General features: G+C 51.3%; 1 protein-coding gene across 4 annotated transcripts in view; it reads left to right on the plus strand.

The window, feature by feature from the left end:
• Positions 1–21,578, plus strand: part of NEK8 (NIMA related kinase 8) — a 28,325-nt gene extending 6,747 nt beyond the window's left edge. The window contains exons 1-15 of one of the 4 annotated variants that reach the window (XM_077311116.1): positions 3,332–3,557; positions 5,442–5,647; positions 9,348–9,580; positions 10,997–11,128; positions 11,774–11,982; positions 12,068–12,147; positions 12,327–12,508; positions 12,841–12,991; positions 14,052–14,128; positions 15,162–15,279; positions 15,443–15,593; positions 17,255–17,418; positions 17,864–18,022; positions 18,114–18,272; positions 19,637–21,578. In XM_077311116.1, the coding sequence (XP_077167231.1) occupies positions 3,511–3,557; positions 5,442–5,647; positions 9,348–9,580; positions 10,997–11,128; positions 11,774–11,982; positions 12,068–12,147; positions 12,327–12,508; positions 12,841–12,991; positions 14,052–14,128; positions 15,162–15,279; positions 15,443–15,593; positions 17,255–17,418; positions 17,864–18,022; positions 18,114–18,272; positions 19,637–19,662 (2,094 nt within the window). In that variant the 5' untranslated portion in view covers positions 3,332–3,510 and the 3' untranslated portion in view covers positions 19,663–21,578. Of the gene's footprint in view, positions 1–3,331; positions 3,558–5,441; positions 5,723–9,347; positions 9,581–10,996; positions 11,129–11,773; positions 11,983–12,067; positions 12,148–12,326; positions 12,509–12,840; positions 12,992–14,051; positions 14,129–15,161; positions 15,280–15,442; positions 15,594–17,254; positions 17,419–17,863; positions 18,023–18,113; positions 18,273–19,636 lie in introns of those variants that run through there. The other 3 variants (XM_077311117.1, XM_077311118.1, XM_077311119.1) reach the window with 3 other exon arrangements.
• Positions 21,579–21,892: the final 314 nt, after the last annotated feature.

Below are 21,892 nucleotides of genomic sequence, written 5' to 3' on the forward strand. Positions count from 1 at the left end.
GGACCTTTTGGCTTCTATTGGCCACCTGGAGTCCCCAGTAGAAGTCCTTCTTAGTGGCTTGTGCCTCTCGTTCTGGCCGTCTCCCTCTTACCATTTCTGATCCCACGGTCACAAATCTCCGGAAAGCAGAATTTTAAAAATCAGCATCCTTATCAGTCCCTTGCCCTCTTCTGCTTCCCTTCCTGCCTCTGGTCAAGAGTTGGAGATGGCAGCTGGTCTCTCTGAGTTAGGCTGTTGCAGCAAAACCAAGTGAGGAGTCTGTGAGCACCTGAAAGTCCCCATGGATTTTCCTTCCATGGTGTCTAGGCTTTTGGGGGGTGGGGGTCGAAGCTTTAGCAATGTTTTGGAGAGAACTAATGAAACTACCTGTGTGGAAGGCCATGCAATGCCAAAGAGTCCAGCTTTCAAAGTGGCCATTTTCGCCACAGACGCTAATCTCTTGTCACCTGGGGATCGGTTGTAATCCCAGTAGCTCTCCGGCCGCCACCTGGAGTTTGGCAACCATGACTGTTTGTCATAGTGAAATAAAACAAAAGTGCAGTGGGACTTTTAACTTTTAAAAGGATAACCACATTTATTTCAATACGAGCTTTCGTGAGTCACACCCTGCTCTGTCCACTTGATATGTCTCTGGCATTTCCCTCTAGAGTTACTTTGTCGAGAAAAGTCGGCTTTCAGAGAATAATTTTCTTCTTGATGTCCTTGTGTACAGCCACAGATAGACTTTGCTCCTGCCGTCCACCCACAGCTCTTGACTGCTTGCCCTCACATGTTTTGACTGCAAACCCTGTTATCAGAGTAAGGCTCCCGACGATCCACGCTCTTTCCAAAAGACAGTGCCGCTGTGTACCCTCCCTCTGGGGGAATGTGCTTCCCAGGAGAGCCAGCTGGCATGACTTCTCAAAACATCTTTTTGAAAATCTGTAAAGTCTTCCTGGGCTTTGTCGGAAAAGGAAATCTATACACCGCTCTCTGGAGAGATCTTCGGCCCTGTGCTTGGTTTCCGAACAAAATTTGAGTCCACTGGCACCTTTAAGACCCAACAAAGTTTTCTGTGAGATGTGAGTTTTCATGCACATGCACGCTTCTTCAGATGGGTTCAGGTGGGCAGCCGTGTTGGTCTGAAGTAGCAGAACAAAACTGGAATCCAATGGGACTTCTAAGACCAACAAAGCTTACTTCAAAGTATGAGCTTTCATGTGTATTTCATTGTCTGAGGAAGTGTGCATGCAGACAAAAGCTCATACCTTGAATACAATTGTGTTGGTATTAAAAGTGGCACTGGACCCAAATTTTATTCTGCTACTTGAGACCAACACGGCTGCCCACCTGAATCAATTTGCACAGTTCAGAGACTTCTGGGTCTTTACAAGTTCCTGGTACTTACCTGCTTGCAAACAGTGTTTTGTTTAAAAAGAAACATCAGCTATCCTAGGGCTTTGTTAAGGAGTCCTCCTCTGCATGTTTACTCCCCCCCCCCAAAAAAAAACATACATACTGATTTATCCACACAAAGTTTCTGTGTTTGAGAAAGTGAGTCACTCCCTTTTAGGCTGTGGAAAGTCATGAGCTTATGTGGCTTTTAAAAAGGATGAGGTAAATCCATGATCCTGTAACTGCCATTAGCCCTGAGAGCTGTGGTTTGAATACAATGTGCCTGTGTGCTTCTGTACAATGAAGGAACACCTGCTGCTTCCATGCCATAGTCAGGCCTCTTAAACTACCACAAGACACAACACTGGGACAGTTTTAATTTACTTGCTTGAACATGTGCTGCTGGAGAGTTGCCAGCTCTGAATTGGGAAGCACCTGAAGTTTTGGGGACTGGGGCTTGAGGGTGAGGTTTGGGAAGGGGGGGAGGGACTTCAGTGGATATAATGTCACAGGCTCCACCTTCCAAAGTGGCTATTTTCTCCAAGTGAACAGATTTATGTCATCAAGAGCTCAGTTGTAATCCCAGATCTTCAGCCATAGAGGTTGGTAACCCTCTATATTGGAAATGGATTACCACCCAGTTTTAATTAAACACAAATTCTTCCATGCTTTTCTTGCAAAATTAAACTGTAGTGGTATGGTGGTTAAAAATAGCATCTTCTAATCTGGTGAGCCATGTTTGACTTCCTGCTCCGTCACATGTAGCCAGCTGGGTGGCCTTGGACCAGTCACAGCCCTGATAGCGCTGTTCTCACAGAGTAGTAATGTCAGGACTCTTTCAGCCTCACCTACCTCACAGGGTGTGTCTATTGTGGAGTGAGGAAGGAAAGGCCACTGTGAGACTCCATTTGGTAGTGAAAAGCAGGGTATTAAAACCCGATCTTTTTCATATTTTATGTGTTCAGTACTAATCCCAGTTTTCCTGTCACCAGAGGGAGGTTAGCAACCCTAATTATTTTGCTGAAGAACTCATGTAAGTTCATGAGTTTAAAAATAAGGCACATTCCATATTGTCTCTGAAATGATGGAATGGGCTTCCAAACCAGCACGCACACCAAGACTTCTCATTTTAGAAGCTAAACTTGTTTTTTGACCTTGGGCAAATCCTGTATATCACCCTACTCTCAGGTTTTTATCTGACCTTCCCCCGACTTACGTTAGAACAACGGCTTGTTTTCTCTTTCCTGCTTGTTATATGAATCACATTTTAATATTATTGTTGCCATTCTGCAGAGACTAAGAAATATTCTGTTATTGCTGCCGTTGTGTCACCTAGAGACATCTCGGTCACGACTGCTCTTTTTAATACAACTGTTTTATTCTGCTGTTTCAAGCCAATTGTTTATACTGCTTTTAGTCACCTTCAGGGCCTTCCGTGTGGGAAGCGGCATTATTAAAACAAGCCAATTCTGCTGATTGATATATTGCTTGGTAGTTCCAGGTTCTTTCTGAGATGTTTGCTTATGAGCACCATTAGAGCCCACATACACAACCCTTGGTGGTGGTGGTATTATCATTATCCTCATCCTCATATTATATTTTAGAGACGTTTTAGTGACCTCTACTGGAATTTCCCTTTGCACTGCTGCTTTTTCCGTTTATTGTTGCTGCCTCTGTTTCAACAATGTGTTTTATCTTTATCCATTTATTTTTTAATTGGCTAATTAATCTCTTTCCGGCGGCTTTCGAGGAACAATGAAAGCACTAGCGCCTTGCTTCCATAAGGTCGCCTGCAGCTCCAGCCTTATTTTATTTATTTAAATTTTGTGCCAGGCTGGTGGGCGGGCACAAAATCTAAATAAACTCATTTTCCTTCACTGTCACCCCCACCCCCCAGTTGTCTTCATGTCTTAAGGGCATTTTGCTTTGTTTTTGCTCGTCGGTCCTAACGACGGTTGAAGTCACCTCCTGAAGCTGAAAAGCAAACGAGGAACACTTTCAACGCCGTCAAAGAAACGGGTCTCTGGGTGCGCGCGAGAAATGAGTCTTGTCGGCCGCCGTACCCAATCCCGGAAGCGTCTCCTAGGTGACGCGGGACCCCGGTAGCCGCGGCCTAGTCGAGGAAAAGAAAGCCCGATGGAGAAATACGAGCGTATCCGGGTAGTGGGGAGAGGGGCATTCGGGTGAGAAGTCCTCCGCTCCTTAGCATTATACTCCTCTGGTCCCTCCCTGCCCTAAATCCCACCCACTCCCTGGCTCCACCCCAAAGGTCTCCAGGTAGTTCCCGACCCAGAGTTGGCAACCTTAGTTAAGGCTGGTGCGAGAGAGGCTCTCGTATCTTCCCCAAATACTGCTTCACTTCTAAACCCCACTGACTTTTCATCCCCCCCCTCCCCACATGTGAACATAGATGTGGGACAGAAAATGTACTAATGAAAATCTTTCCGTAGTTTAGTTTTCCCCGCTGAAGCAATTTCACTCCTAAAGGTGGTTTCGTTAAAATTAATAATTGAATGGACACCACTGCTGATACAATATTAGTCAAGCTTAGCATCTTCACAGTTATGGCTGATTATTCCAATAAATTAATTTGCACATAAAGCTTTGCATTTATTTGGATGTAACAGTTTTACAACACTCAATTTGTTTTTTTCTACTTACTGGATATTTCACTGCCATTTTCCGTTCACTGGGATATAAAATTAACATGAGGCACTTTTAACAAGTTTTTGTTTGTTTTGTTTTGAGAGCCAGTTTGGTGTAGTGGTTAGGAGTGCGGACTTCTAATCTGGCGAGCCGGGTTCGATTCTGCGCTCCCCCACATGCATCCAGCTGGGTGACCTTGGGCTCGCCACGGCACTGATAAAATTGTTCTGACCGAGCAGTGATATCAGGGCTCTCTCAGCCTCACCCACCCCACAGGGTGTCTGTTGTGGGGAGAGGAATGTGAAGGCGACTGTAAGCCGCTTTGAGCCTCCTTCGGGTAGGGAAAAGCGGCATATAAGAACCAACTCTTCTTCTTCTTCTTCTTCTTCTTCTACTAAGGATAAGTCAAAGCAAGTATGCTAGATTAGATCCTGCTCTGCTTATGGAATCAACATTTTCCATCTGAGTTCTGGAAAACCTATCAATATAGATGAGTAAATTTCTCAAATCACAGATTGTGGCACCTTAGGGGATAAAACATTCTAAAAATTCTAGCATAAGGTTTTGGGTGTCGTTAAACCGTAAGATGCCAGAGACCTTCAATTTGTTTGTGTTACTACAGACTTACAAGCAGACACTCTGGAATTTCCCACAAGTTATGCTTTCCAAACTGTCAGATATCTTTATCATCTTATGGGACAGAGGAGTCTTTTCCTGTCTATGAACATTTGTTCTTTGTATGCTGCTTTTGCCTTGTGAGGGTATTCTGGCATTGGACCTCAACAAGGGCCAGAGCCTTCTTGGTCCTGGCCCCCACCTGGTGGAACAAGCTCCCTGAAGAGACCAGGGCCCTGTCCGAACTCTCACAGGGCTTGCAAAAGGGAGCTCCTCCTCCAGGCATTTTCTTGAGGCCAACTAACCCCCAAAAAACCACTGCCCCCCCCCCAGACATCCCCTCCCATGACCAAAGAATCTGACCAACCCAAACCTGTGTCAATGTTCCTGTTAAATATTGTTCTGGTTGACATGTTATGATTGTTACATTTGTTGTTATATATTGTTATATAAATATTTGTTATATTTGCTGCAATATTCGATGTAAAAATCACGTTATATGTTATATGATGTTATACGTAAACCGCCCAGAGCTGTATGGAAGGGCGGTGTGAAAATCTAAAATAAATAAAATTCATCATTTCACAGATGGAAAAATGAGTCTGAGGAATAGTTGTCCAAGGTGCTGCCTAATGAGTCCACGGTGTCAGTTTGATATGGCTCCGTCTGCTGAGTCACAGAGATTCCGTCTCCCATTTAGGGATCTCAGGAAGCAGGAAAGACCCGGATGGAGCAATGGTCTGACTCCGTATAAGTCAGTTTCATTAATTCGGGTGACACTGACCTGCTTTCTGCCCATCCCACAGGATTGTGCACCTCTGCCGGCGTAAAATGGACCAGAAGCTGGTGATCCTGAAACAGATCCCCGTGGAGCAGATGACCAAAGATGAGCGACTGGCAGCCCAGAATGAATGCCAGGTGCTGAAGCTGCTTCATCACCCACATGTCATCGAGTACTATGAGAACTTTCTGGAGGACAAAGCCCTCATGATTGCCATGGAGTATGCCCCAGGTGAGGCGGTTTGCCTACAGTGGAGGAAGTCTAGTGTACCTTAATGACTACTAAACTGTTTAATCTCATTTTCAGGTAAGTCAAGAGTGACAGGAGGGCAACTTTGGCAGTACCCCCAAACAATTCTAATTCAAAGTGTAGATTGAACTGCGTATTCTAATGATGATAGCAAGAATATTTGGTATTTGTTCTCTGAGGCCAGGCCTCTGCATGGACCATGTTATCAGAGATGGTCCCTGCCTTCAGTTGTTGACCGTCCAAAATCAGTACAAGAGAAGACACAAGGAAATGAGGGAGATGAGGCTGTGAGGCTAGAATTCTGTGCCTTGCATAAAAGATGTGTATAAAAGAAGTCTGCACAGTTCTCTTACCAGGGGAAGGGGGTCTGTAGGCCTTTGGCAACAATGAAAACCCCTATCTGGCTACTGGGATTTCATGGGTCTTTGCTCCTTTTTTTCCTCTTCTTTGTTTTTACTCAATCAAAAGACAAGCATACTGAGAGTTTTGATAAGAGCACTTCATTATAATAAGGAACAAAAGCAGCTTTCAGTACAGCCCTTGAGGACTAGGAACACTTTCCCCGCAGAACAATGAGGATTACCACCCATCAGCAGTCATGTCAGAAAGCCAGGAAAGCAGGAGAGAAGCACAGGGCTTTATCCTACTGTAACCAATTGTCAAGCCGTTGTCTGAATTCACCTGAGATTCCAATGCTGCCATTCAATTGGCTTCTTTTTGTGATTTGTATCGTCTTCTCCTACAGCCCCTCCGGACTGCCCAGAGGGTTGTGCATGCTAGCTTTTCCTGATATGTACTAATCAGTGCCCTATGTTTTGGCCACAAGGTTTGTGTATTATTGAGAATTACCACCCTCCCTGACTGTCCTACTTCCTTCTCTGTCCCTCCCCCCCCACGTCAAGAGATCTTCCTAGCCTATGTGGCTTCCTAGCAACACCTGGGCTCCTTGTGACAGGAAAGAATGCCATTGTTCACAGAGCCTTGTGGGTACAGCTGGGTCACTTTTCAGGTTGGGCTTTTTTCGCTTTCCTTCACTGCTGTTTTCCTCCCGCCCTTGATTGCAACCGCAAAGCGGTTCTGGCTTTCACTGCTGAGCAACGAAAAGTTGGAATTTGCTGACCTCTGCGTTGTTTGGAAAGACAAGCGTGTTTGGGGTACTGCTGGGTTGCAAGAGTTTTTCCAGACCACCAAGGCCTCGAGGCAGATTCCCCCTGCAAAACAGGTTCAGCTTGTTTGCTTTGGAGAGAGGCTGCCTCTTTGCCAGCTACTGAGGGTGTTTACCCCTTCGTGGCCAGCTGCTTCCCTTCAGTGTCTGGATGGGATATGTCAAGATATACAATTTTTGGAGATTTTTGAAGCCACAGGGGGAATTCCCTCACTATTAATAGAATCATAGAATCATAGAGTTGGAAGGGGCCATACAGGCCATCTAGTCTAGATCCTGCTCAACGCAGGATCAGCCCTAATACAAACAAGCAGCAGCAAATTTCAAAATGCTGACTTTCCTTTCCAACCTAAAGGTAAAGGTAAAGGTAAAGGTATCCCCTGTGCAAGCACTGGGTCATGTCTGACCCTTGGGGTGACGCCCTCCAGCGTTTTCATGGCAGACTCAATACAGGGTGGTTTGACAGTGCCTTCCCCAGTCATTACCGTTTTACCCCCCAGCAAGCTGGGTCCTCATTTTACCGACCTCGAAGGATGGAAGGCTGAGTCAACCTTGAGCCTGCTGCTGGGATCGAACTCCCAGCCTCATGGGCAAAGCTTTCAGACTGCTGCCTTACCACTCTGCGCCACAAGAGGCTCTTACTTTCTAACCTAAATATGTTTTATTGCTATAAGAACATAACATGCATCATTTATAACTTGGCACATATAATTGTATTTGATGTATTTCTGACATGTAAAAGTATAGATGCCTTACTTTGCTTCAGGGAAAATTGCAAATATGCTCAGTAGTTGAGAGTGTAAGAGAAAATGAGAGGCAAGAGAAAATAAGAAGTGAAGGTGGAAAAGGTAAACAAAAGGTGCATCATTTGAACAAAAACACTGACTGCTTCTATAATTCAACCCATTAGAGCATTGTAACTGTTGCCCAAATTATTCACATTTAAACAGTAAACATTTCCTTGAAAGTACATTGTATGTGTCTACAGAATATATGGAGTTATTATCATCCAGTGCTGTAGAATAGATTGTCTTCCATACAAAATGCCACACTTCACATTTTGATTGTCAATCTTTTTCTTTAAAAGTGGTTCGCTCATTCCAATATTTCACAAGGTTTTTTCTTTTAAGTGTTCCCGAGTCCTCCAAAACAGTGGTCCCCAACCTTTATTAGGCTGGGGACCGGCAGGGCATTGGGCCACGCCCACGCTTCGGGCCGCGCCCACGCCCGCGAGCCACGCCCGGCCGCGCCCGGCCGCTCCCGCGAGCCGCGGCCCGGCCCTGATTCCCTCTCCCCGCCCTACCGCAGTAAGTAGCTTCCCGGGCCGCAAGCTTGCGGCCTGGGAAGTTTTTTACTGTGGGGGGGCGGGGAGAGGGAGCCGCAGCCCGGCGCCATGGCCTTTGTGGCCCGGCGCCGGGCCGCGGCCCGCAGGTTGGGGACCACTGCTCCAAAAGGAACAGTTATCTTTGTTCCATTCCCCCCCCCCCGGCTGTTAAATTGAACTGCATGGCTCTTCAGTAGGCTAGTTGCTCTCAAAAGGAGGGCCTGTTTGACTGACTGCCATATTGAAGGTTAGGAAGGGCTACCACCTCCCCATCTCCACTCTGTTGATTGCATTGGTGGTTTGCTTATAGTGGTACAGTCCTGCCTTGCAGTGTAGGTTGAATGACTGGTTTATGAAGCCACAGAAGGTGTGAAGGAGAGTGAAGAAGGAGGAACCATGCATGCCCTCTCTTCCCCCAAAAGGCCAGACTTAGTGTTGTCCAACTGAACTGACTGGCCACAGGTTGAAGGACGTATTTTAGTTTCAAAGGGGGCATGGTTTCATTTTGGTCTGCGGCAGAACAACCAGGTTCGAGCCCAGTTGCAGCTTAGAGACCACAAGAATTTCTGACAAAGGGAGTGGTGTCTCTTGAAATTATTTCCAGCCTTTTAAAAGGACCTTTTTCCTTGGTGGCTTTACATTTCCAGAGTTGAGGTGCAAGATAATGGCCATGGCAAAAATGACTAGTGGGATTTCCAGAGGCGTTGGTTTAAGATTGCCAGTTCGGGGTTGGGAAATACCTGGAGACTTTGGGGGAGGAGGCAGGAGGGGGTGGGATTTGGGGCAGGGAGGGACCTCCGTGGAGTAGAATGCTATGGAGTCCACCCTTCAAAAGCAGCCATTTTCTCCAGGGGAACTGACCTCTGTCTCCTGGAAATGAGCTATAATTCCAGGGGATCCCCAGGTCCCTCCTGGAGGCTGGCATCCCTAGTTTGGCTGTTTACTGGTGGGACACAGTTCACGACCAGAGAGACTTAGAGCTGATCCTGCAGGGCAGTTCTTCGGTTTTTACAACCAATTGAACCTTTGCCTGCCAGGAAACTGAACCTGGAGGCACCTGGAGGGCTCTTTTTTTTGGGGGGGGGGGGGGGACAACAGTCTTTGTCAGTTATCCTATGGCCATTTGGTGGAAGACAAATGAAGGCCAGTCTGCTCTGCTCTCCCTACACTCTCCTTTTGTACCTGCCCTCCAGGTGGTACCTTGGCAGAATTTATCCACAAACGCGGCAACTCCCTCCTGGACGAGGAGACCATCCTACACTTCTTTGTGCAGATCTTACTGGCCCTGCATCATGTCCACACCAAGCAGATCCTCCACCGGGACCTCAAGACCCAGAACATCCTGCTGGACAAGCACCACATGATTGTCAAGATCGGCGACTTCGGCATTTCTAAGATTCTCTGCAGCAAGAGCAAAGCCTACACGGTGGGCAGTTTTCCATGGCTTGAAGCGGTTGTTTGTGAGGCAGGAACCCTCCGGTCTTTCCCCAGAATTGGCATCCCACCAAGGAGGGGAAGACCGAAGCAAGACAGGTGTTTGTTTTGATATTCTCCCAGCTCGTGTGCGATACGCTGAAGATGAAATACCTGCGGGGGCGGCTTTGTTAGGCTGAGATACCCGTAACAACAAAGAGGCTGGGAAGGTTATTGTGACCGAAACTTCCTTGAGCCAGAGACCATGTGGTTGGATGCTCTGGGTTGACATTTAAAGGGCACCTGAGAGTTATTTCTAAGGGGATTAACTCATGTCTGTCAGCTGCAGTAGCTAAGTGGCAAGTTTACAGGGGTGGCCAGACAGTGGCTCTCCAGATGTCCATGGGAATTCCATGGGAATTCGGTTCCCCTCCTCTTTACAAATCAATAATTCCTAGGGATAATCACCAGAAAAATAGAAATTACAACTTGTGAAGCTGCCCAACTTTGCCTCATGTTGCATTAGCAGTGGCATCATTTATTTCTGCTAACTTTGACAAAGACCGTTTCAGAAATATTTCCATTAAAAAATTAAGCACTGGGAAAATGAAGCTGTGTATTGTTCTAAAGGGGGGAAATCTACTTCTAAAGATTCATTTAGGAAAATTGGCAGTGGAGGGGGAAAATCCCCACCCACCCATTCTTCCAGACTGTTTTTTTTAATTTACCCTGAACCTTGTTCAAAAGGGTGAGTCTTCCCACACCTCCATCTGCATCTCAAAACCTATAGCAGATCCTGCACTCCATGATGTCACTCATGTGATTCAGGTCCAGGTGGCCGCACTTAACCTTGGCGTGGGCTTTGCCCCATCTGGCTGGCCACCCTAGTTGAGGTGAGTAACCAATGTCTTCTGAGTCTGGTGGTTCAGTGATTTGGGCTTTCCAACATCAAGGTCCTCGAATAATCCAAATCTCTTTGCTATGGCCATCTTGGTAAAGTGGTTAGGAGTGTGGATTTCTAATCTAGTGAGCCAGGTGCGATTCTGCACTCCCCTGCCTGCAGCCAGCTAGGTGACCTTGGGCTCGCCACAGCATTGATAAAGCTGTTCTGACTGAGCAGCAATATCAGCGTTCTCTCAGCCTCACCTACCCCACAGGGAGTCTGTTGTGGGGAGAGGAAAGGGAAGGCGACTGTAAGCTGCTTTGAGACTCTTTTGGGTAGAGAAAAGCAGCATATAAGAACCAACTCTTCTTCTTCTCTCTGACTCTAGCCCCTAAGATCTGGAATATTGAGGGTTAATCTGGGGAGAACCATTGTGCTTTTGGATAGGAGCTTAGAACCAGTGTCTTTGCCTCCTTCATGCCCCGAATTTTGTACCCACCCCTCAACCTGCCCTGTGTTCCAATATGCCTTTGCTCATGGTCCTAGGTCGTGGGCACCCCATGCTACATCTCTCCGGAGCTGTGTGAGGGCAAGCCGTATAACCAGAAGAGTGACATCTGGGCCCTGGGCTGTGTGCTGTACGAGCTGGCCAGCTTGAAGAGGGCCTTTGAAGCCGCGGTAAGGAGCCAGTCAGAGGGGTGGGTTGACTCAAGCGCGCTGTCTGAGCTGCGATCCATAAGAATCCTGTTTGCCGGGTCACTCTCAGACCAGGCCTGTGCAGTTTGGCCTTCTCTGGCCAGCTGACGATTGTCCGGAAGGTTTCAGCAGTGCCACTTTCCCCCCCACAGAATTTTTTTGAAATAAAATATATTCAAATTCTGAGAGTGCTGCTGTTGCGTCAAACTGTTTGACGGCCACAGGAAGCGGTGGCAGCTACAAGCAAAGATAGTTTCCTTAGGGGCCTGGATAAACATCTTGAGGAGAGGTTCATGAGTGGCTATGAGCCACAAAGTATAGATCAGGGGTAGTCAAAATGTGGCCCTCCAGATGTCCATGGACTACAATTCCCAGGAGCCCCTGCCAGCAAATGCTGGCAGGGGCTCCTGGGAATTGTAGTCCATGGACATCTGGAGGGCCGCAGTTTGACTACCCCTGTTTTAGATGGAACACTGTGTCCTGGGCAGTAATGCTCTGTCTTTGTGTTGCTTGGGAGGCAACAGTGGGAGGGCTTCTGGAGTTCTGGCCCCTGTGTGACACAGAATGCTGGACTGGATGAACGATCAGCCCGGCCCAACACAGTTTCCCTTGCGTTCTCCTGCCTAGAACCTGCCAGCCTTAGTGCTGAAGATCATGAGTGGGACGTTTGCGCCCATCTCCGACCGTTACAGCCCCGAATTGCGGCAGCTCATCCTCAACATGCTCAACCTGGACCCTTCCAAGCGGCCCCCGCTGAACGAGATCATGGCCGAGGCCATCTGCATCCGTCCCCTGTTGAACCTGTACACGGATGTGGGCAGTGTCCGGATGCGCAGGCAAGTGCCACGGCTCTGCTTAGTCCTGCCCTCTTGCATCGCTAGACTGCTTCGTGGTCAGAGATCCTCTCATTTCTTTCCACAGGCCGGAGAAACCGTTGGCCACCATGCCACCAGTGGCTCACGGCAGGGCTGGAGGGCGAGCTGCCAGCGCTAGAGTCAGGGGTAAGGCTGGGGTGTTGGATGGGAGAGGCCAGCTGGGACCTTGGCCCTGATTGTTCCATCTTTGGGGTGCACCCCCTCCTGGAGCCTCAAGGCCCTCCCACTGCCCATAAAGGGGGAGCTCCCTTCTCCCCCTTTGGCACGCCCCACACGCCCCTGACGGCACTTTCTCTCTGCTTCAGGAGCCCGAGCCCAGTCAGGCCGGCCCAGCATCCCTCCGGCCCCATCTTCAGTCTACGCCTGGGGGGGCGGGATCACCACTCCTCTCCTCCTGCCTCTGCTGAACACGGAAGTGGTGCAGGTGGCCACCGGCAGGACCCAGAAGGCGGGCGTGACCAAATCGGGGAGGCTGATCATGTGGGAGGTGAGAGGGCACCAAAGGCCCCTGTGAAAGGGGTCGGGGGCCTGTTTGCTTCCCAAAGGCAGACAAGAGGGAAGGGAAAGGGCAGCTGACTAAACAGAGGGGTGCTCACGATCACACCTTGTGGCCTGTGAGCCTGCAATTCCAAGTCTGTGGGAACAACCCTAGGGTGCCAAGGTGATGTGCATCTCCGGGGACATGCTTTCTCGTGCCTCTTCCGGACATTTCAAAGCTTAGCCTTGGTACAGAGTCCATATCTGGCTCAAAGTGAGCTCTCATCACGATTGGGTAACCATTCGCCCAGCTACAATGTCTCTCTCCCCCCCCCCTTTAAGCCTCCCCCCATCGGCGCTGCTGTGGGGCCCTCACTCCCTGGAGCCACGGAGCAGCTGCAGCCTCACCTCGTGTGCCGTTTCCTGGAGGGCCAGTCCGGGGTGACCATCAAGCACGTTGCCTGCGGGGACCTCTTCACAGCTTGCTTGACAGGTACGCCCGGGGCAAGGGACCATTTGCCATTGCTGGGACACCCAGAGGGTGGCTGCACATGGGAGGTCGAATGGAGCCCCTGCCAGGTGCATCCCGGCGTAGCTCTTCAGAGAGTGCACTTGGTTTGCGCGCTCGCATTTCCAGCAGGCCCTGGTGGAGGCGTGCATACCCCTAGGCTTGCCAAGCGGTGCACACAAATCGTGCTCCTGAGAAGGCGTATTGCCGCACTAAATGCCGCACTCGCTGCTTATCCCCCCCAAGGCGCAGGATATGGCGGGGGCCTGTGTGGTGGTGGTGGGGCTCGGGGCCTGGATGGCTGCCGTTGTTTTATTTTAAGACTTGGGGTTTTTATATTTTACCGCAGGGATTTTTATGGCAACCCACCATGAGTCAGCTAGTCCAGGAGTGGGGGGGAATTAGAAGAAGAAGAAGAAGAGTTGGTTCTTATATGCCGCTTTTCCCTACCCGAAGGAGGCTCAAAGCGGCTTACAGTCGCCTTCCCTTTCCTCTCCCCACAACAGACACCCTGTGAGGTGGGTGAGGCTGAGAGAGCCCTGATATCACTGCCTGGTCAGAACAGTTTTATCAGTGCCGTGGTGAGCCCAAGGTCACCCAGCTGGCTGCATGTGGGGGAGCGCTGAATCGAACCCGGCATGCCAGATTAGAAGTCCGCACTCCTAACCATTACACCAAACTGGCTCTCTAATTAATTAATTAAACAGAGCGACATTTCTTTTTTAAAGAGAGCACGAGGGGTTTTATTTTTTTAATTCCCATTGTCACAAGGAAGCTTGGAAGCACGCCTTTCCCTGAGGATGAAATGCTCTCGCTCCAACGCCTTGATTTTGCAGAGTTTGGGACAGCTGTCTGCAAAACGGGGTCTCGGAGGGGAGAATGAATGAGCCTCGGGACCCTGTGGAGGCCAGGGAGCCTGTGGGCCGGCTAAGTCCCCCGGCTGCGGGTCCTGCTTGAGCTCGTGGTCATGGAGGCACAGCAGAGGGAGGCGGCCAGGCGGCTGTGCTCACAGAGAAGCCCCACCGGCTCTCCTTTGCACCCACAGACCGAGGAATCGTCCTGACCTTCGGCAGCGGGAGCAGCGGCTGCTTGGGGCACGAGACGTTTGTGGACGTCAGCCAGGTTGGTCGGGCCTGGAGGCCAAGCCTTGTGGGGTTTCTTCAACTGAGAGGGAAGCTTTGGCATGCTGGGCCCATGGCAGGGGGTAAGAAAGGAGGCCTGGCTCGTGCGTCGAAAGCGGGGAATCCAACCTCTGACTCTGCTCTTTGCCAGCCGGGCCCAGTTCTGCCCGCTCTGCCAGCGGCTCCTTTCAGCAGTCAGTGGCATGCCCTGGGCTGGACTGCTTTGTGGCTTCCTTTTGGCCACAGTTCAGGTCCTCCCAGAGCTGTGCAGGCACTCCCAGCCTTGCAGTGGCTTCTGCACTTCGCGACAGGCCACGTTTTCTTTCCAAGCGGGTTGCGTGGCACCCCTCGCTAGCTGCAAGACGGTGGACCCAGTGGCTACTCCTGGCTGTGCTGAAAAGGGACTCTACTAGAGGCCTCTAGGGCAGCGCTTTGGCCTTCTCTGCTCATGCCAGGACTGGGGAGCTGGTGTCAAGAAGGTGGGAGTTCCTTGTCTATTGGAGCGCAGGAGCCAGGACTGGCCGACAGCTCACACAAAGCCATGTTAGTTAAGGCAGACTTTCTCAACCAGGGTTTCTTGACAGCCCTGAAAGGGATCCTGAATGGGTGGGAGTTAATTAATTTTTAAAATCTGTTAAACACTTGTGGGTGATTTGACCATATAGGTTTATGTTGGCTCTTTCCCAAAGTGGCCAAGGGCCTGGAGGGGGTGGGAAGGGGAGGGTCCCTGGTGGGCATGTCCACACCTCTGCTTCCCCAACCATATTCTGCCCAATCGCGCCACTCCTGTGGTTTCTCGGAGCCTGCAGAATGTTTCAGGGGTTTCTCAGCGGTAAAAAAGTCTAGAAAGGCTGGGTTAAGGCGAGGCTGCATAAAAGCGTTCCTGGCCGGAGGAGATCCATCCTGGCCACTGGCAAAATGGCCATCTAGTGGCTGGGTCAGGCTGGGATCATAGATGGGCTGTGTCCCTATTTGTGGGGCCCCGAGTGGGCCTGGCTGGCAAAGCTGAGCCGTCCTTCCTGTGCTCACCGCAGCCTAAGATCGTGGAGGCCCTACTGGGTTACGAGATCACGCAGGTTGCCTGCGGCGCATCGCACATCCTCGCCGTTTCCAACGAAGGGGAGGTCTTTGCCTGGGGCAGAGGGGAGAACGGTGAGTGACTCGTTGCCTGTGCAATGGCCCAAGGAGGGGCGGCTTCAGACTCTCTGCAAGCATGGGGAGTGGGGTCCAGACACTTCCCGCCCCACACGCTGGCTTTCAAGAGAAAGACCTGGCCTCCCTTCCTCTTTCTAAGGCCTCCCTCCCCTTTTGGCAGGACGTCTGGGGCTGGGGACACAGGAGTCCCACAATTCCCCGCAGCAGGTGCCCATCTCCTCCGAGCACGAGGCACAGAAGGTCCTCTGTGGCATCGATTCTTCGATGATCCTGACGGCGAAGAACCAGATCCTTGCCTGTGGAAGCAACAGGTTGGACGCTAGGGCCAGGGCGTCCCATTATGCTGAAGGAGACAAGGGGCCAAGTAATCCGCTGGGCTGTCAGAAACTGCTGTCCTGACCGGTACTGTAGAGATCTGAATATTTCGGGAGGTGGGTGGGAGGAGTTCTTCAGCTCAGGGTCCCAGAGCTGCATCTGCAGTCTGGTGATGCCACAGGTTGAATGACAGAAGAAGAGTCGGTTTTTGATATACCACTTTTCTCTACCAGAAGGAGACTCAAGGCAGCTTACAATCGCCTTCCCTTCGTCTCCCCACAGCAGATACTCTGAGAGGTAGGTGGTGCTGGGGGAGCTCTGAGAGAACTGCTCTGCAAGAACAGCTCTAGGAGAACTATGACAAGTCCAAGGTCACCCAGCTAGCTGCCTGTGGGGGAACGGGGAATCAAACCTGGCTCGCCAGATTAGAAGCCGCTGCTCTTCACCACTACAGCAAGCTGGCAGAAGATCCTGCTCCGTTGCCGGGCAAGGGTAGAAAGCCAGCCTCTTGGGTTAAACGTTCTTTTCTTCCTTGTGTGGCTGAAGAGAACTTGAAGCAAGCACCGTCCCAAGCAGCCAAGCTGCCATCTCCTAAGCCCTGGAGACTTCCTTTTGGCCCCTTTCAGTGCCTTGCTTTCAGCTTTTCTGGCAGACAGAGATCTTCCCATTTCTTATTCCCAGCAGGTTTGCCCTTGTCCAGTGGGAAAGGCCAAGACAATTGATCATGTCGTGTTACACTGTCCCTGCTAAAACAATAGATGTTCCCAGTCTATCACGGCTGATGGTAATATATTCCCCAGGAAGATCAGAGGAGCAATTCTGCACTTCCCTCCTCCTTGCAGACCCCTCTGAAGAAATTACTCATAATGTAACAACGTTCTGTGTCATAGCACACACAATCTTAAAACAGACGGTGGAGCCTTCAAATAACTGACCCCCTCTACTGTGAAATGCATGCAAGAATTCTGCTATGCTAAATTACAGTGGCACTTGGAAGTCTTCTCTTGGTCTTGATATTGTTTCTGGCAGTCTCATTCTTTTTATCTGCAGCAGTCCAAACTGCTCTCTTGGGCCACGAGGCTCCTGGTTCAGCCTTCCAAATCCCTGGTGCCCTCAGTGGTGGCAGGCCAGGTGTTTGGGTGCCCAATGGGAGCAGCAGGGTCCATCGCCACGTTTAAGGCTGGCATGGAGAATTTCCCCTATGACACGGGAGATTAAGGCTTGGGCAGAGGCTGGTTGGGTCCAGGGTGGAAGCCTGAGGAAATTGAGCCCCATGCTTCTCGGCCTGGCCAAGATCCCCAAAGCCATAGTAGAAGAGAAGAAGAAGAAGAGTTGGTTCTTATATGCCGCTTTTCCCTACCCGAAGGAGGCTCAAAGCGGCTTACAGTCGCCTTCCCATTCCTCTCCCCACAACAGACACCCTGTGGGGTGGGGGAGGCTGAGAGAGCGCTGATATCACTGCCCGGTCAGAACAGTTTTATCAGTGCTGTGGCGAGCTCAAGGCCACCCAGCTGGTTGCATGTGGGGGAGTGGGGAATCAAACCCAGCATGCCAGATTAGAAGTCCACACTTCTAACCACTACACCAAGCTGGCTCTCTGCTTTGCTGCTGTTGGCACTCTTAGGCCCTGAAATGCGCTCTTCTTCTTACTCCCTAGGTACAACAGGCTGGGCTTGGACAGGATCTCCTCCCAGGAAGAGCCCCCCATGGCAGACCAGGTGGAGGAAGTGCATATTTTCACCTGCGCTCAGTCGGCCCCCTTGTGCGAAGAGGCCATTGTGTGGGCCGACATCGGGACGGCCCACTCCTCAGTTGTCACAGGTGCGAATGGGGAGCTGAGCATTGTGTGGCAACGTTGGCTCAAGGTCCTAATTGGTGCCAAGGTCTAGAATTGTGAAGGGAAGGAGGGGAACAAACAGCGTGCTTCTGAGAATGTGCAAAGAGCTGTTCACTCACTACCGAGCAATCACTGCCCCAGGCAATAATCTAGCCTGCTCCACCCCGGAAGTGTAGGATCGCTGTGAATACACCATAAATATTCACTATGCACCTTAAATGTACCTTTAGAAAACCCACATCAAAATATGCGACCCTCTCCCTTCCCTGAGCTGATTAGGCACTAATAATATTTGCCAAGGGAGTGACCTTTGCACGGATGTCCTTGCTGCATTCCGGCTGTGGGCATGGATGCTGGGGACTCCTTTGGCCACAGGCCTTCTCCCACAGCAGCAGGGCTCACCAGCCTCCCCGTCTTTCTCATTGGCAGCCTCCGGCCAGTGCTACACCATGGGCAGCAACCAGCACGGCCAGCTAGGCCCCATCGCCCTCCGTGCCAGCCGTGCCCCCTACCTGGTTGAGGGGCTGCAGGCCATCAGAGTCATCATGGTGGGCTGTGGGGACGCCTTCACCGTTGTCGTGGGAGCAGGTGAGTGGCGGAGGGGAGCCCAGGGGGTTCTGCCGGGCAGTCCTTTCCAGGATGCTGGCAGGAGTCACCTGCAGCCGTTGTCGTCCTGCAGAGGGTGAGGTGTTCACCTGGGGGAAGAGCGCGAGAGGGCGCCTCGGAAGGAAGGACCAAGAGGCGCGGAGCCCGGGCCCCGTGCAGCTGGAAGAGACCCACCCCTACGTGGTGACGTCCGTCTCCTGCTGCCATGGAAACACACTGCTGGCTGTCAAACGTAAGTTACGGGGGTCCTGGGCAGAATTTGGGAACTGGGGCATGGATGCTGGAGTGGCTCCTCATCCCCTCGCAGGGTTCGCTCCCTGCCAGTTGGCAAGCCGGCGCAAAGCACAGGCTCCGTCTCTCCAGCCTCGCCACCCATCTGCCCGCATACAGGTGCCAACTAGCTGGCACCAGAGTTGATGAGCGGCGACAGGGATGTGATTTAGAAGGCGCTTGGGGGCACGGCCCAGCCTACCGCCCCTGCTCGGAGCCAGCCTTCCTCAGCAGCCATCAGTCCGAGACGCTTCAAGCTTCTCCGTGGCCAAATCACACACTGCTAGGAGGCCAAACATGCTGAGCTGGAAGAACGATCTGAAAACTGCAAGCCCAGCGTGCATAACGGTGCTACGATGAAGCGAGCGGCTGTTTGTGGCTTGAGGCGGGAGAATGGCTTGTGGCCGGTGCGAGGCAAGCAAATTGCGTTTGGGATGGGGCGGCTCGTTTGAGTTCCAGGTGGTTTCTTACGGGCTCTTGGCTGCAGAACAGCCTGTATCAGCTAGAGCATCGTTCTGGGGAGCTTTCTGAGCAACTGCCTCAGGGCTGTGGTCTCCAAGCACTGAGAGGGCCAGCTGGGTTGCTGTAGTGAAGGGTAGCAGCCTCTAATCTGGAGTTTGATTCCCCACATTCTCCCCACGCAGCCAGCTGGGTGCTCTTGGACCCACCCCCAGTTCCCTCAGAGCTCTTAGCCTCACCTATCTGGGAAGAGGAAGGGAAGGCGATTGCAAGCCGCTTTTGAGACTCCTTTGGGTAGTGAAAAGAAAGGGTACAAAAGATCAGCTCTTTTTCTTCAAGAGAGAGATTCAGCAATAGTTTCTTGTCAGCCCCAAAGCCCGCGCGGTTCTCTTGCGTTGCGCCTTACCCCAGCGCCCTTCTGGCTGCCTCCTCCCCCCTTAAATTTGGCCCCAAACTGGCTGGCAGATTACAAGATCAACTTTCATGGGAGGCACTTCCGCTGGGGGATCCTGCTCCTTATTTTCTGGATGACGAATGAGCAGGGCGAAGACTGGAGCCTGCCCAGGAACTTGGCGGAGGAGGAGGAGGTGGTGGTGGAGAGAGGCTACACTGGAACGGAAAGGGATGAGCGAGTGCCAGACCCCTCCTCATTCCAGCTCAGGGACAAAGCCCCCTTCTGTGTCTGTCCCGTCCCCCCCCCCCCCACCGCTCGTGCCAACCACTGTGCTCCTGCCAGTCCCGCTTCCGCTGTCCTGCATCCCAACAGTGCCTGGGAAAGAGGGACAGAGCCCAGCCATCAAAGCTGCCCCTCTCTCAGAAGCCCCCCCCCCCATGACTCCTGACCTCTGAGCTTTTATGTTTTACCAGCAGTGGAGGAGCTGGGCCCGGTGTAAACGGAGCAGGCTAGGATGAGAGGCACAGACAGGAAGGCCACCGGGACTCCTGGGACACGGCTTCTCCTCTTTGGCCTGTTGGTTCCCTCCTCGCACAGAGGGCCCTGACTCTTACAGGAGCCCAGCATCAATGCCCGGGGGGGCAGGACCAAGCCTTTGTTTTCTGCCGTCCTCGCCTGGAGTGAAGCAGCAGAGGAATTCTCAGGCTGCTCCGGAGAAGAAAGCTGTGCTGAGGGCCCCAGGAGGGAGCAAGGCAACCTGGGAAACGGACCATCCCTGCCCGTCATCTCTCGCTACCGCCTCTCCTGCGTGGCTTCAGGGAAAGAGCGACCGGTCCACGGTTTATCTTTACAGCTTTCTCCCGCTGACTCAGCCTCTGCCGCGTGGGCCCTCGCACGACTTCTGCGGAGGGAGCGGCGTGCCTGGCGGTACAGCCCCGGGCACCGCCAGGAGTGACTCAGGTTTGCAGAGTTCCCGAAAGCCACTTTCCCTGGTGTTTCTGAATCCACACTGCCAGATCCTTCCTCCCTGGCAGAAGCAGTACCCTTGGCCACTGGGAATCTTCGCTCTTGTCCTGAGAGTCTTCCAGACTGTCACCCCCAGCACTTTTTCCGCCCCTCTCTCATATTTCCCGCTCCTATCAAAGTACCCCTGGCCCCTGGCAGCAGCTGACAAAGGCAGGTGCAAATCTGCAGAGAAGTACTGGGGGCGGAGGTGGTAGCGGGGAAGGAGGGAGGGAGTTATGGGTAGAATTCACCAAAGTTCAAATGCTGCCTCCCCCTTCCCCTTTTGGCACAATTCAGTCTTCACATGCAAGTTGAGCATTCGCCAGCTCTTCTCTTGCTTTTGATACCTCTCCCTAACGGTTGCAGCATTATTGGTGCAGAACAAACGCCCGCTTATCTAATTAAAGCCAAAGAATCTGTGCCTTTGACATGCGCCCGTTGCACATGGACTCGCTTAGCTATTTATACTACAGCTGCTCAGGGGCTTTGACAGCCCCCCCCCCCCCCCCGTGTCCTTGTGTGGAGTTAGAGCATCAGTCTGCCCAGCCAAATGCTTGCTGGCAATGGAGCTCTGGGGCCCAAGGCCACAGGAACGTTCCCTGCCATTTTCTGGGGTCCTTCTGAGCAGAGATGACCGGATTTCACCTCAGCCTGTCTTCCTTGCCCATTGCATCTCGGGGGCATCATGGATGCGAGAGAGCGGCTGGCTTTGCTTTTCACGGTTCCCAGGTCAGCTTCTTGGGGGAGAGTGCCATCATGGCAACCCCATAGAGCAGGGGTCGCCAAACAGTGGCTTTCCAGATGTCCATGGGCCACAGTTCCATGCTGGCAAGGGTTCATGGGAATTGTAGTCCATGGAACTGTAGTCCATCTGGAAGTCACAGTTTGGCCAACCTTGCTTCAGGGCTTGCATATAGTATCATCTTTGGCTGAAGTAAGGGGATGGTTGACCATCTCACACGGCTAGAATGTCATGCCCCAAAGGTCAGATTGCTACAAAGTAGGCAGCAAGATAGCCCTTTCTCTTGAAGTAGCAAGGGCTGGATGATCTCAGGGAAGGACAGACTTCCCAGGGGAGATGATAAATTCCCTCATTGCAGGGAGGAAGCTCTTCTTTTCTACGTTGCTCTTAATGGGTAGGCAGAAGCCATGAAGGGCTAATTTTTTATACCTAGGGGCTTCATCTCGCTCACATTCCAGCCACGAGAACTACAGTAATGCTGAAATTTTAATGCAAATTTAAGAAACACTAGCTTGTCCTCCTTAAATATCATGTAAGTACTGAACGTAACGAAAAGAGATTATGTATATTTTAAAAATCTTTTTCTTTGTACCCTTGCCCCTCCTGAACGGTTGAGCAGACCATATGTATTCTTTTTAGACATTTATTAAACTGCCTTATATTTTGAATGCTGTAAGCCTGAACTCTTTAAACGCACCAGGCATGTTCATTCGTGCTCTCTGAAGTGTGTTAATTGGGGGGGGACAGGTGAGCTTGCCAGTTCCAGAACTCAATACCTGGAAGTTATGATTGGCCATCCCTGCGTAGGACATAAAGTGGCCTGACGACGACGAGGCGTAGCCGCTAAAAGTCAACGCAGGCGCGGAGGGACCGCAAGACGCTCAGCTCCTTTAGCAGGAGATGTTCTGAGTCACTCACCGCGGCAGTTGTTATCCAGTTTATTTTTGGTAACCCTGGGAGCAAAAGAAAGCGTGTGCTGTCA

The sequence above is a fragment of the Paroedura picta genome, chromosome 15 (assembly GCF_049243985.1).
Source record: "Paroedura picta isolate Pp20150507F chromosome 15, Ppicta_v3.0, whole genome shotgun sequence".
Taxonomy (NCBI): domain Eukaryota; kingdom Metazoa; phylum Chordata; class Lepidosauria; order Squamata; family Gekkonidae; genus Paroedura; species Paroedura picta.